A 12871-nucleotide genomic window follows, 5' to 3' on the forward strand; every position below is an offset into this window, starting at 1 on the left:
CTCGTCATCCTCATCATTTACACCACGAACCCGGCTTTCAACACCTGTCTGCGTCAACGACGCACCGTTTGCTTCAGGAACTGAGTGGCCGTCTTTTCTGTGAAGCAAAGTAACATCGGGGATTGGGTGAGATCATTGTACTAACTGGTTTTCTCTCTCATGAATATAGAAACTGCTGAGATAATACTTGTACTAATAAAGTTAACCTTTGATTTTAGGACACTGAGTGACCTCTGTTTGTATTTCACGTTCCATTGAAGGGCTAATTTGTGCTTTAGCGATCCCCAAGTGCTCTCTGCTGATCAGTGGTGCAAACACCTGCATGCGCCCCCATGCAAGGACTGCAAGGCAGCAAGGAGCAGGGGTAAAAGCCCCGGTCAGATCCAAATCACTCTCCCATCCCGCCTCTGTTCCCTGCTGCCGTGTGAGGCAGGACTCTGGGCTGCACGGACCTACGGTCGGACCCAAGGCCTGATGGATCCGCAGCAGCCAGCACAGGTCCTGACCCCAGCGACGGCAGGGCTCCAGCCATGGAGCACATGCCCCTGGTCCTGGGCCAGCTCCGGGGCCTCAGCTACTTTGCAAGAGGCACTGGAGCTGGCTCAGGCTGCCTGCACGGGCCATGATGGCCCCGATGGCAAAGCCAGAGGAGCTCATGAGGGGTGTTGCTTAATCAGCACCTCTGATGTGCAGATGCACGTCTCTGTTATCTCTCTGATGAGCTTGCAAGGAGACTCCTGCCAAGCCCAGGCCTGGGGGGTTTCTTTTTCCAGGAAGAATATTTTCCCACCTATGCATGCTTACTTGATACCTGTGTCTCTCCCTTCTCCCTTTCTTTGATGGGGATGTGCTGAGTCCTTAGCACCCTGTCCCCGGGCAGCTTTCCTGCAAGCACTGGGTGTGCTCCTATTCCTGCAATCATTGCAGCAGAGTTTAACCCCCCAAATTCCCAGCCCTGCACTGGCAGGCAACTCGTGTCACCCCTGCTCCTTACCCCGAGTGCATCCAAGGGCTATAGGGTGCTCCATGGCTGGGGGGTTCAAGGGGATCAAGACGGGTCACGGCAAATGCAGGGGACAGCAGGCTCCTTCCAGCCCTGCCTTCCTATGGGAGGGGGTGACCCAGGCTCAGTCCCTGACCTCAGCTGGGCAACACGGCATGGTGGGAGGAGGTCTGTCTCTTGCCTGGCTGAACTGCCTCACCTGCCCACTCTGAAGGAGGCCTCGCTGCAATCCCTCAACAGGGATCGGGGCCTCCTTCCAGCCTGGAGCTGGGAGCCAGGCTCTCCGGGATGGTGGGGCTGTGGTCCCTGTGTGCTGGCTGTACCTGGCTCCCACCTCAGCATCTGGGTTGGGAGCATCCCGGCCAGGCTCCTCCTCTGTGCGCCTTCCCCGCGGTACCTAGGAGTCGAGGGGGAATTAGAAAGCGATGCAAGGAGCTCTTTGTTGCGTGTTGGTTTTTTGACCCGTGCCTTTCCAGCAGCGTCTCCAGTGCCCTGCTGCCCTGACGGATGGTCCCCACATTAATAGATCGTGTAACCTGATGCAAATGGCTTGTGCTTGAGCTTAGCAGGCTTCCTGCCTGTTGCAGCAGGAAAGAGGTCATTGCAGGAAGGAGAAAACCATGGACCGGGAGGCAGGACAAACAAGCCAGCCCCCTTTGCTTCTCACCACCTCCTTCGAGAGAGAGATGCAGAGCAGAGGACAGTGCTTGGGGTGTCTCCAGTGAGTGGAAATGAGCCAACAGCCCCATTCGGGGGTCTCCTCCCCACCGTGGCTCCATGCTTTGTGCCGTGCTGTTGATGCCCGCCTTGGACCTGCTGCAAATATCCTCTTTCCCTGCGGCTGCAGCTTTCCTAGCTTCACGGTTGTACCGTGAGGGTGTTCCTGTCGCTGGGTGTTCGTGACTACAGTTTCCCTTTACCCCTTCAAAGTCACACCCTGAGCTTCCTGTACAACTGCATGGGGCTTTTCCTTTTTTTCTCCTCTCAGCAACTTTGCTGGGCTTGTTTAGCTATTGCCTGGCTCTGACCTTCCCGTGAATCGCCTGCTTCACTGCGTTCCCTGCCACGGGTACCCTGTGAGGCCAGCCTTTGGCTTTGGCGCCTTTGGTGCAGCTTGGGGGGAGGCGTGCTGCAGCTTTGAGATAACTCATTGTGGGGACCTGGTACAGTAGCCTAAAGGCTGCTCTCGGGGGGCAGCAAAACATGCCTTATGGCTCGGTGGGGCATGCAAAGCCCCAGCAGCTCCCCTGAGAGGGAAGATCAGAGGGTGCTCTGCTCGGGAGGCTTGGGGTTTGCAAGCAAAATGACAGCAGAAAGAGCACAATGTACAGGAAAGGCCACACCTGATACAGTGCAGCCACGGAGCCGGAAGCACAGAGGAGATGGAGTGATACAGAAAGAAAAAGAGAGCACGAGAGAAGCCAAGTCGAAGAGGAAGAAGGTCAAACCCATCCCTGGCTGCCTTTAGACTGGAACACGCTGAGGTCCCGTATACCTTCAGCGCTTCCCGGGGAGCATCCCCTGCACCCGCGCTTGCAGGCCTGGTGCGAAACAGGAGTCAAAGCGAAGTGGGGAGAGAGCAGCTGACAGCATCCTAGCCACCAAATGCCGTAAGTATTAACCAGAGGGGCTGGGTTTGCTCGCACGCCAAACACAGGGAAGACAGAATAGACTGGCAAGACAGACTAGATCGTGGCAAACACTTCTCCAGAAAAAAAAGCCATGTGCTGAAGCAATTGAAAAAACTCATTTGTTTCAACACCCCCATTCTGGGGCGCCAGGCGTTTGGTCCAGGTCATTAGCTCAGAGCTCAGTGCAGCTGCTGAGCATTAAAAGCAGAAAGCTGCATGATCACAAGTTGTAGTGAGATGGTGTTTAACTGGGATTTGAAGTCGGCACCCAGCCTGGGGTTAGTACAGTCGGATGGTTCTGACTTGGCTGTGTCATTGCAAAGGATTTGGGGAAAGGGAGATATAAAATTCTGGAGCTGGAAGCAAAGGTTAGAAATGGGGTGGTTTTGTGGGGGTGGCCCCTGCCTGCCATCAGCGTAACATTGAACGGGGCTGATGCCAAGGTCAGCTGAAACCAGAGAGGCCTCCCCTGGACGGCGGTGGAGTTTGGATCGTGCCCTTTTTGTTCAACAGCCCCAGTCATCCTGAAAACGAAAGTGAGCAAAGAAGTCCCTTATGCAAACTCTGGCTGCTTCCTGCGATAAGCTCTTGTACAAAGCCCTTGCTGCCTTTGTTGTGTTCAGCAGCCGGCTGGGGGGACTCGGGCACTGGGAAGTCAGGCCTTGCAGCTCCCGTAAAGGTTTCCCCCACCCTGTCGGCATTTCTGTTGCATTTGCGCCTCAGCAAGAGAATGCACAGGAGAGAAACCCTGCCCTGAGTTGCAGCTACATTGCAACCGACTGCTCACAAGGTCCCATGGCTGGAAACTGGTGAGTTTTCCTATTAAGAGCTTTGCCACTGGCCTGGCTCCTGGTCCCTGGTGCTGTGTTCAGTGGCTTCCCCAGGTAGCCGGCCGGCATGCAGGCATATAGCCTAAGCCCATCACTGAGGAAAGGATCATGGCCTCAAGGTCCCTTATGAAAGGTGGCAGGAGCGGGAACTGGAGGGCTGTGGCTGTGGGCAATGGCAGGGCCAAGTTAAGTAGGGACTTGCTTTGGGGCTCTCCCTATGCCTGAAGTAGGGTGTTGGTACCCAAAAGCTTGCAAAGAACTATTTTCCCAACTGTTTAGTTGGTCTAGTAAAAGATATCACATTTTTACCCAAAGACTCTTGTCTGTTTATTCAAACCAGGCTTCCTGCAGCCAGGGATTTGCATGAACGGTTGCACACCCTGCCTGCAGCTCAGGGTGTGGGGAGAGAGCTGTCTCAGTATTAAAGCCCTGGATTTAAAAGCTACACAACAAGGCAATAGATGAGAGCCTGGCCAGACCCACGGCAGAGGCTGAGGGGCTGCAGAGCCATGGCCCCAATCCTCCCCAAAACAGAGCGACCATCGCCAGAGAGGAGTGCCCAGGCCCCGGCTCTCTCAGACACCGCAGCATGCAATAGTTCCCCGAGCTCCATCCCAAAGACAGTTTGGTTTCTTTCCCCGGCTTGGCAGCCTGTTCCCAGCATGTCTTCTTGGAAACCGGCTTCCTCTGCTTCCCAACTTGGTGTATTCATGGCCTCTTCATCCCCGGGTGGTCTTGGGCCAACCTTGCTCTTGAGCTTACGTGGCTCCTCAGCCATCCAGGCGTTTCCTTCCCTTTGCTCTGTCCAGCTATGCAAACCCAACTCTCGGCCTCCTCTCCATGGACAGGCTGTTCCTTCCCACCCAGCCCCTCTCTGCACCTGCTGCGCTGCGAGTTCATCTTCCTTGCCCAGACAAGCTCTCCCCGGGTCATCGTACAACAACATTCATCTGTACCTGTCTCTGCTGGACATGCATCATCTGGTGCATGCTGGGTTCGAATGACATTTTTTTCTCGGGGGGCTGCCAAAAAAGTTGAGCAATGCCCAAATAAAATTGGACACCCCCCCAGGTTATGATCTTTTAATCCTACAATGCGGGGGGTCATCTTTTACAGGAGGCTCAGCCCCTTTGAGCTCCTGCGTAATTCGAACCCTAGGTGCATGCATTTGTGGGGTTTTTGTGGCTGCTGGAGGCCCAGATCAACCAGAAACCCCAGGTCGGGCTTCTCTCTTGCTGCCCATTAATCCCCTCCGTCTTATAACAGAAATTCTGGTTGCAAGTCGCAAGTGCTGGCCTGTTTGTTTTTAAGGAGTACAAAGACGGTTTCCTGTCTTCAAGGGCATCCACTTTTCCCAGGACCTTCTCTCAACCTCCTTTGTGTCTTGCAGCACGCTCCACCAGCCTACTCCCCACTTTTCGTGCCAAGGTTATTGATAAAGTGTTGAGCAAGATTGGTCCCGAGACCTGTCCTTGAGGAATTACCTCCCTCCTGCCTGATAACCTCTCCTATCAGCGTGATGCATTGTCCTCTCCTCTCTGCACAGTTCCTCACTCCTTTCACTGTGTGCTCTGTTAACATAATTTAATTAAGCAGGGTAGCAGGATCCCAGGGTATTGGCATCTGGCTCCAAGTGTTTATTCCCCTTGTTCTTTGTTTCCTGAATGAGACCAAATGGCCTGCAGGAAACACGAAGCCCATCGACAAAGAGTTAACCAGTATCACAAAGCAAATCAAGTGCCAGGGCTGTTTCAACAGACGCCCTTTTTGAGTTAAGTATTTCCAGTAAGTCTTAAAAAATGCTGTCCTGCTAAACAGATGTGGCCAACAGCAGCATGACGTCAACTGAGGGCTGCGGGGAGTTTTCCTCCTGGAAAGTTTTGTGTCTCCATCCATTGCTCAGCAAGGAAGTTGGTTCCCTCTGCAATGGCTTTTGCATGCTGAATCTTCCCACATGTCCGAAGCTCGCTGGCACACTGCTATTATTTCCTTCTGTTGCAAATCTTGGGCAACCCGATGCTGATTTCTTTGCTATCCATTAAGTATCAGGTGACAAGGCTATCCATTAAGTAGCAGGTGACAAGGCATTATGTTCAGAGCAGGGTTAGAAGCAGATCAGCCCTGTAAATCCCTAAGTGGGACTGAGGCACAATGTAGAGCCGTGACCTAAATCAGCTGCTGCAAAACTGGCTGAGAATCACCATTTTAGGTGAAAAATATCCTAGGATGCCTGGCACTGGGCTCTTGTGCATCTTCAGTGAGATCCACACCTAAGTTCCCACGTCTTTGGTAGCATCAGAGTGTTACAGTAGCTGTGCTGGTCCAGGACATGTGCAAGAAAAAGGGGCTTTTTTGATGATATCTTTTATTGGACCCGCTGTACAGTCAGAAGAGACATTGGACAAGATTTGAGGAAGGGCACTTTGCTATAGATGGGGGGTTGAATTGTGCTGGGAGTTGTGCAAACAGTGAGTGAGATGAACGTGCCGAGCTTGCAGTGCTCACTGATTAATACAAGCAGGCTGGCGAGAAGGGAAGTGGACAGACGCGGCCTGTCCCCTTTTTACCAACGGGGAAATGAGGCCTGGAGAAATGAAGACACTTAGGAGGCTACATTTTGTTTTGTGAACCTGAAAGAGACGTGCCTTTACTGCTAAAGACAACGGGACTAGAAAAACAGCATCTTTTGAGTAGTGTTTGCCTAGCCTGTTGTGGTTTTTTTTAATATATAACTCATGTTACAGCAAAGCAATTTCCTTTCCAAGAAAAGTTATTTGTATTTGTTTGCATTTTAAACAGAGTCATCTAGCCATAGGCCCATGGCTAAACTTCCCAGTTTCTTTTTTTTTCCTGGAGAAAAACTTGTGTTGTGTTAGATGTGACCACATCATTTGCAAAAAAATCCTAGATCTGCCCTTGCGATGCCCCTGCAATTCACTGCTTCCTTCTGCTGGTGTATGATGCCCCTTTACTCCCAAGGGAGAATTTTCATTTCAAACACAAGCAAAGATAGCAAAGGAAACAGTACTGCACCTACATATCCCACATGCAGCGGATCTCCTCTTTCTATCGTCTGTTTGCAAATCGAACAGGAAAAGGTCGTGGTTTTATCGGCACGTAGCATTCAGAATGATTTCCTGACGTGTGTCTGTAGGCAAACAGCAGCGTTCGCTGTGAGCAGAGCCAGGCAGAAATGGGGTGGGAGGGCGGCAAGCCTTTTTTGGTTCCTATTTTTCATACTTGGTTAGATTTGGTTCCTATTTTTAAATCTAAATTTGAAACTCTACCACAGTTTTGACATGCGGGAAGGCATGGCCACAGCCCATGAGAGCTAAATAACAAGGTACCAATTTCCCGCCAGACAGTGAAACCATCGGAAGGGCACAGGTTTTTGTCCTTCCCCAAAACCTCCACTCACATTACCGTTGGGTTTTTCTACAGCTCCACAATGACAGTGGCAGCGGTTTTGATGCTCCTGCCTGTTGTGATATGGTATCTTCAAACCCTCCTGGAAAGCCCACAGGTAAAATTTTCTCCAAGTAGCTCTTTCCTGCAGTTTGAGCCCTGTGAGACTGACTTCTGGCTCTGGAGCAGTTGTGAGCAGTGCCCAGGACTTCACGGGAAGGAGGAAACGAATACAAATAGGAGCCCAGAAGTCATATACAGCAATCACGGGGGGGGGGGAGTCCCTTCCTGGCCTCTGCAGGGCAGGCAGCAGGATCTCTACAGCTCTCACACTCAGGTTGAATGTCCTTTCAGCCCCATCACGGGGACATCAAACACCTGAATCCCTTCTCTAAGACCCTGGCTTATAGCCAAAGTCCCCAGGATCCACCCCAAATGCATAATTGATATCAGACTCCTGCCACACAACAACCCCGTCCTCCTCAGCCGCGGGACCCCCAGCTCCATGTCCTCTGCAGATGATGCCAGCGCGCAGCTGGGTCTTGCAAGGAGGAAGAGGTCTCCAGGCCAAGCCCTGCGGGACAGGCCTCACCATTTCAGCATATATGTCGTGTCCCTTCCAGCCAACTCTACATGGGGAGCACGAGGCTGACCCGGTGGGGCGAGAGGGTGACTGGATCCCAGGAGCAGGGGGGGAGAGTCTCCCATTCAACCCCCACCTGACACCAAGGCGGGGAAGTGCACGGTGCTGAATCTCCACCGCTCCTGTTCACTTGCAAAAGTAGCAGCAAACAACACGGCACAACGAAACTGCTCCTTGTTTCCCTCTTGTCGTCGGTTCCCTCTTACCCTGCTGACGTGCGACCTTCCCCGACGCAGCACACACGCCGTCCCCTTCGCTTCGGCTGCGGCCGAGCTCTGTTGAGCACAGGACACCGTCTAGCTGGGAACAACCCTGCTGGAGCCACAGCAGTCCTCTGTGCTGCCCGCCCTTCTGCTTCCCCGTCCCGTGTTGTACGTGCAGTCATGTGTCTCTACAGTCTCCATGCTGAATCTAACGACATCGGTTTCCTTTTGTTCACGTCTGCATTGGACTTGCTTCCTCTTTCACCCGATATTTCCCTTCCTGAAGTCGCAGAGCTGCTTAGCAAGGACACTGGGAGGTGACCTCTTTTATGGGACCAACTGCCCAGTGGGAAAGACAGAGGCAAGCGTGGGAGCATCAGTCTGAAATCAGGCAGCCGGCAGGGCAGGATGGCACCTTAAAGACTAACTGGGTCAGAGAGGCATGCACTGTCATAGGCAGCGACCTGCCCTCGTGCCTACCACTCCCAACACCAGGGCCTGCCTCAGTCACCCCGGGCCACTCCAGCCATTCTCCGCTTGCCGATCATCTTCCCCAACCCCCGCAAGCCCTGCCTCTCAGCAGGGATTCAGCATAGCCACGGCCCCTTCTCTTGGCCCTGCCAAGCCCACAGCCTCAATTCTGCCCCCATTTCATTCCTCCCCCAGACCCCAGTATTACATGTGACCTCCTTAATCCACATGTCTGTCTGTCTATCACCAATTGTTGTCCATTCCCCCAAGCCCTCCTCTCCACCCGTGCAACATCTTTTTTTGTCTCCTTCCACCTCTCCCTGTACCCAGCCCCTTTCCCCAGCTCATTCCCACCCCAGACCTTCAACATCCCCTCTGCTCCACCATCCTCCTCTTCCCCTTCCCCTCCCTTTCCCCCTTCCCTGCCCATATCCGTTGCTGGTGCATCAATCTGGCTCAGCCCATTTCACCAAGGGGGGCCAGGCCCAGGAGAAGTGAAGGTGGGATCCTCTACGTGCTTTAGGCCTCCATTATACAGCTGGAGCCAGGTCAGCCTCCCATAGACTTCCAGTATAAAGTGGGCACCAGGTCAACCTCCCATAGGCTCCCATTATACAGCCGGCACCAAGTCCACCTGCCTTAGGCTTCCATTAGAAAGTGGATACCCAGCCATCCTGTCTGGCACCTGATCAATGCCACTGGCCCAGGGAAGCCATGAGTTCTGTCCCCAGCTCCTCCAGGGTCCCAGTCCCACGGGTGTCAGACTCCACTGAGTGTGGTCAGCAGTGGAGTAGTACTGGATATGTCAGGCTCCCTCAGCTTGGGTGGCCTCTCAGGGAGTGTCTACACATGCACTTTAATGTGCATTAGCCTATTTTACTTTGCATTACAGCGGCAAGTAAAAAACCATGCTAATACACTAAAATGCAGTGGAATAGGTTGCTGTGCATTAAGCATCACCTAAAAAGCATGTGCTTGTGCTACTGTGCATTATCGCAGCCTAATGCTCATTTATTTAGTACCTCATACTGGAGGTACTTAATTTATATTCCAATATGAGGCACTTATACTGGAGGTATTTAATGCACATTAGGAAAAGTGCATTAGTGCACATGTAGACATGCCCTCAGGGTACCATTGGTGATGTTATACTACAGCTTCTCCTAATAACCTCATTAGTTGTAATACAGAGACCATGAGCTCCATTTCTTAGTAACAAGGGCCCCTTGAGTTTTGTTGCTCACACACAAAACTAGACACTAACCTCATGCCCCCATTCAGGTCTGGTGCTACCCAGGTTTAGCTGTTGAGCGTGGTACCAGTATAAAGCAGGGCCCTTAGCTCAGTGCAAAGTATTTAGGGTTCCCAGGGCCTCTTGCATGTATCCGTCAGAACAACTTTCTGTTTGCAGCAAACAGCTCCTCTTTCTCACTGATCACCACATGTGTTTAGGTAACTTCATTCACATCCAGTTTTCACCAAACATTGGGACCTTCATGGCAAATAGGGAGACCTGTTTAGCAGGACACTGTGAGCTCTGTTTTGGTGTCTTCTACCCATCTTATCCTTTGCTTTCCATCCACTGGCCTTCTGATATGCCTAGATGCTAATATTCCTCACTTGTCTATCATTTCTGCTTTGGTCCTATACAGTCTGCCTTCAAGTCACCAAGATGCAAGCTGTTACTGAAGCCTACTTTGGCTAATGGGCCTTTGTAAGATTCCTATATGCATTGCTCAATGGCTGCACCAACCTATGCTCCAGTGAGGCCAAGCCCTGTCAAGGAGCCAGACTTTTCCTATTTAAACTGCGTGCTTTTGATGGAGCAGAAGCTATATTTTGCCATCTGTGTGCCCCAGAGCCTGGCTGGGCCCTCTGGGCTCTACAGCCACACACTCAAAAATAAATCTGTCTTGGCTTTATTCTCCTAGATGAAAAGCGAGTTAGTGATGGACATGATGCCCGACGCTTTTGACGACCAGTACATTGAGTGCACTGAGGAAATGGAAGAAATTGCACCAGCCCTGATGGAGAGAGAGATGAAAATATCCAAGATACTGAAAACCACCTGGGAGAAAACAGAAAGCAAATGGAAAAAAGTGAAGAGAAAGAAAACTGTGTATGCTACTCTCCCCAGCGACTTTAAGGAAGAGCATGGGAGAGCGATCATAGCCTACACGGACAATGAATTTCACAAAGAGTTTAATGAGGCTGTGAGGACCTCTGGTGCCTCTCCAGTGGCCTACAACACCAGTTTCCATTTCAAAGCCTTTCATTACTACCTGACAAGAGCTTTACAGCTCCTGAGAGAGGAGTGTGAGGTGATGTACAGCATGCCGGTGTACAGGGGCATTCGTGATGTTATATTTCAGAGCAGTGGTTCTGGTCCCATCAGGTTTGGACACTTTGCCTCTTCCTCGTTGGAAAAAGACATAGCTGAGGCATTTGGGGGCGATTCCTTCTTCACCATCCACACCTGCTTCGGGGTTAATATTGTGCGCTTCTCGCATTATAAGGAAGAGGAGGAAGTGCTCATCCCCACCCATGAGATATTCAGTGTGGATGCAGGAGACAGGAACAACAGCTTTATCCTCCGAAGTACCAGCTGGACCTGCAGCCACTTCAACTGTGCCTACCTGGGGTGTGAGTACTGGGCCGAGCGTGCATAATGCTTGCAGGGGGTTGTGTGTCTGGTTGTATTTGAAAAAAGCAACCGCAGAGAACTTTGTTGCTAGAGACAGACATAGTCACCAGGGCTGGTAGAGACACACAGGCCATGGACCAGATCTACATCAATCTTGTAGGGTCCATGTGTGTGGAATAGTCCTCATGGGATGGACAGCTGCCATTCATTGAACTAAAACCCTCTGTTTCCTTTGCAGATGAGAAGAAAGCAGAATGTATTCACCGCTTTGGTAGGATCCTTTGTGCTTTCATTGCTAGGAAAAGTCCCTTCCCTCCAGGGGGAAGTGGCTTGGCCAGACAAACACCATGAAACAAGTAGAGTTAACTGTTTTCTGTCTGTGTGCATCCAGGTCCTCATACGGCCCCCAGCACTGGAACATCTGGGCAACATCAGCACCAGCACTCCGATGAACATCTGGCACGAGACTCGCATAGCCCCCCTCAGGACACCAAGAGGAAAACTGTTATGTCCAGGGAGCTCTAGACCTATTTCATTTCTGCGCCATACACTTACACGGTGGGAACTTCTCATACCCAACCAGTGAACAAGCCAGCACTGATCGCAGAACCAGCTGGCTGCTGCTCCAGGTGGTCATGAGCCAGGCAGGCATTCAATTTGATGCAACCTGTTGAAGTTGGCTACCAAAGAGACTTAATCATGAGTGTTGATCTCTTAGCTGCCGGTGGCGCAGTTAATCACCATCGCCGCCTTGCAGCGGAGGGTGGTGATGAACTAGCACTTCACGAAGATGACCCAGATCCCATTGGAGAAGGGAAAGTTCATCACAAAACTTGGATGGATGCTTTTCGGAGGGCTGTCTGCCTGCCAGCCAGGCAACGCACACTAGTCAGCGCATTTCATCTCAGGAACCGAGCTGTGAAGCGTGGCCGCATCGGCCGCTGGAGTCAAAGATGACAGTGTGCAGACCCAGCAGGCCTGAATATTACTTTGGATCAGGCTCTTGCCTTCAAAACACATGCTGAGAAGGTCCAAGCAAAGGTGAATGCTTGTATCCAGCTTTGCTTAAGATAACCACATTGAGGTGGTGAGTAAACCTGTCTACACGGTAATAACTCACCAGGACTTTGCTGCTCTTCTGCTGACTCAGCTGGTGCAATACAGAAACGAGCTTTACCAGCACCAGAGCTGGATCCAGAGCGAAATACTGGCTTTTCATATGTCACTGTGCGACGAATAGGATTTCTTTTTGCCAGAGCCCGCCAAGGGTTCACATGGCAACTCGTCCAATCGTTTAATAGTAATCCCTAATACTATTACAGGTTTCCTCCCCATAACGCAGCCTGGCAAGTGGCTCTTTAGACGTTGCAGTGGTAACCTTTGGGTGTTACCAGGCCTGCTCAAGCAGGGATGCAAGCTGCGGTGTCTGTCCTCCCAGATCACTGCATGCTAACACCCCCGCCTTTGTTTGTGCATTACTTTTCTAACTTCCTTGTCCCAAATTGTCCAACCCCCCGGCACTGTGCCAAGCACATTTCTGATAAGGAAACTGTTGTGCCTTGCTTACCTAGCACACCGGTGGCAGCACTCACATCTCCTGGTGCCATCCTCTGTTCAGTTTTATTGCTTAGTTTCTGCAAAGCCTGGACTATGGCTAAGAGCCTTAGCACAACTCAATTTGCCCACGACACTTCCCTCCTTATTCCCGGAAATACGGTGGCATCAGGCAGATGTTGGCTAACCTCTTGCATGAGACTCAAGGCCTGGGGGGTTGCAATATTGCATTTGACATGTACCACAGAACCTGTCTGGCTTTTCAGGTGGCATAAGTACGACTAAGGGACCTTTTTTCTCACGTGCTGGCCAGTTGATAGTAAATAAATCCTTCAGTAATTCAGACTGCAACAGGCAGAGCTGCCTTTCAATCTGTCACGGCTACCCAGGTAACACCACACCAGTGCCGAGCCAAATTTAGCTTTGTTTTTAACCATCTTTTAAACACTGAGGTCCAAGGTTTAGGGAACCATCAACTCTGCAGGTT

At 51.5% G+C, this 12871-nt stretch overlaps 2 protein-coding genes across 5 annotated transcripts in view; one reads left to right on the forward strand and one right to left on the reverse strand.

Annotated features, from left to right (window-relative positions):
- The window catches only part of LOC109303031 (ecto-ADP-ribosyltransferase 5-like), a 59421-nt gene that overhangs the window by 10013 nt on the left and 36537 nt on the right, over nt 1-12871 (reverse strand). Inside the window, exons 1-2 of one of the 2 annotated variants that reach the window (XM_019525066.1) lie at nt 7038-7043; nt 3849-3854 (exon numbers count right to left, since the gene is read on the reverse strand). The exons of the other annotated variant lie outside the window; for it this stretch is intronic. The gene's annotated coding sequence lies outside the window, so the exon portion shown is untranslated. Of the gene's footprint in view, nt 1-3848; nt 3855-7037; nt 7044-12871 lie in introns of those variants that run through there. 2 annotated transcript variants of the gene reach the window in all.
- LOC109303028 (ecto-ADP-ribosyltransferase 5-like) overlaps nt 1932-12871 on the forward strand; it is a 16594-nt gene continuing 5654 nt past the window's right edge. The window contains exons 1-5 of one of the 3 annotated variants that reach the window (XM_019525053.1): nt 1932-2613; nt 6906-6987; nt 10118-10829; nt 11069-11101; nt 11222-12868. In XM_019525053.1, the coding sequence (XP_019380598.1) occupies nt 2609-2613; nt 6906-6987; nt 10118-10829; nt 11069-11101; nt 11222-11355 (966 nt within the window). In that variant the 5' untranslated portion in view covers nt 1932-2608 and the 3' untranslated portion in view covers nt 11356-12868. Of the gene's footprint in view, nt 2614-3049; nt 3444-6905; nt 6988-10117; nt 10830-11068; nt 11102-11221; nt 12869-12871 lie in introns of those variants that run through there. The other 2 variants (XM_019525051.1, XM_019525052.1) reach the window with 2 other exon arrangements.

This window comes from Gavialis gangeticus, unplaced genomic scaffold (genome assembly GCF_001723915.1).
Source record: "Gavialis gangeticus isolate Ggan-Ray unplaced genomic scaffold, GavGan_comp1, whole genome shotgun sequence".
In the NCBI taxonomy this organism is placed as follows: Eukaryota; Metazoa; Chordata; order Crocodylia; family Gavialidae; genus Gavialis; species Gavialis gangeticus.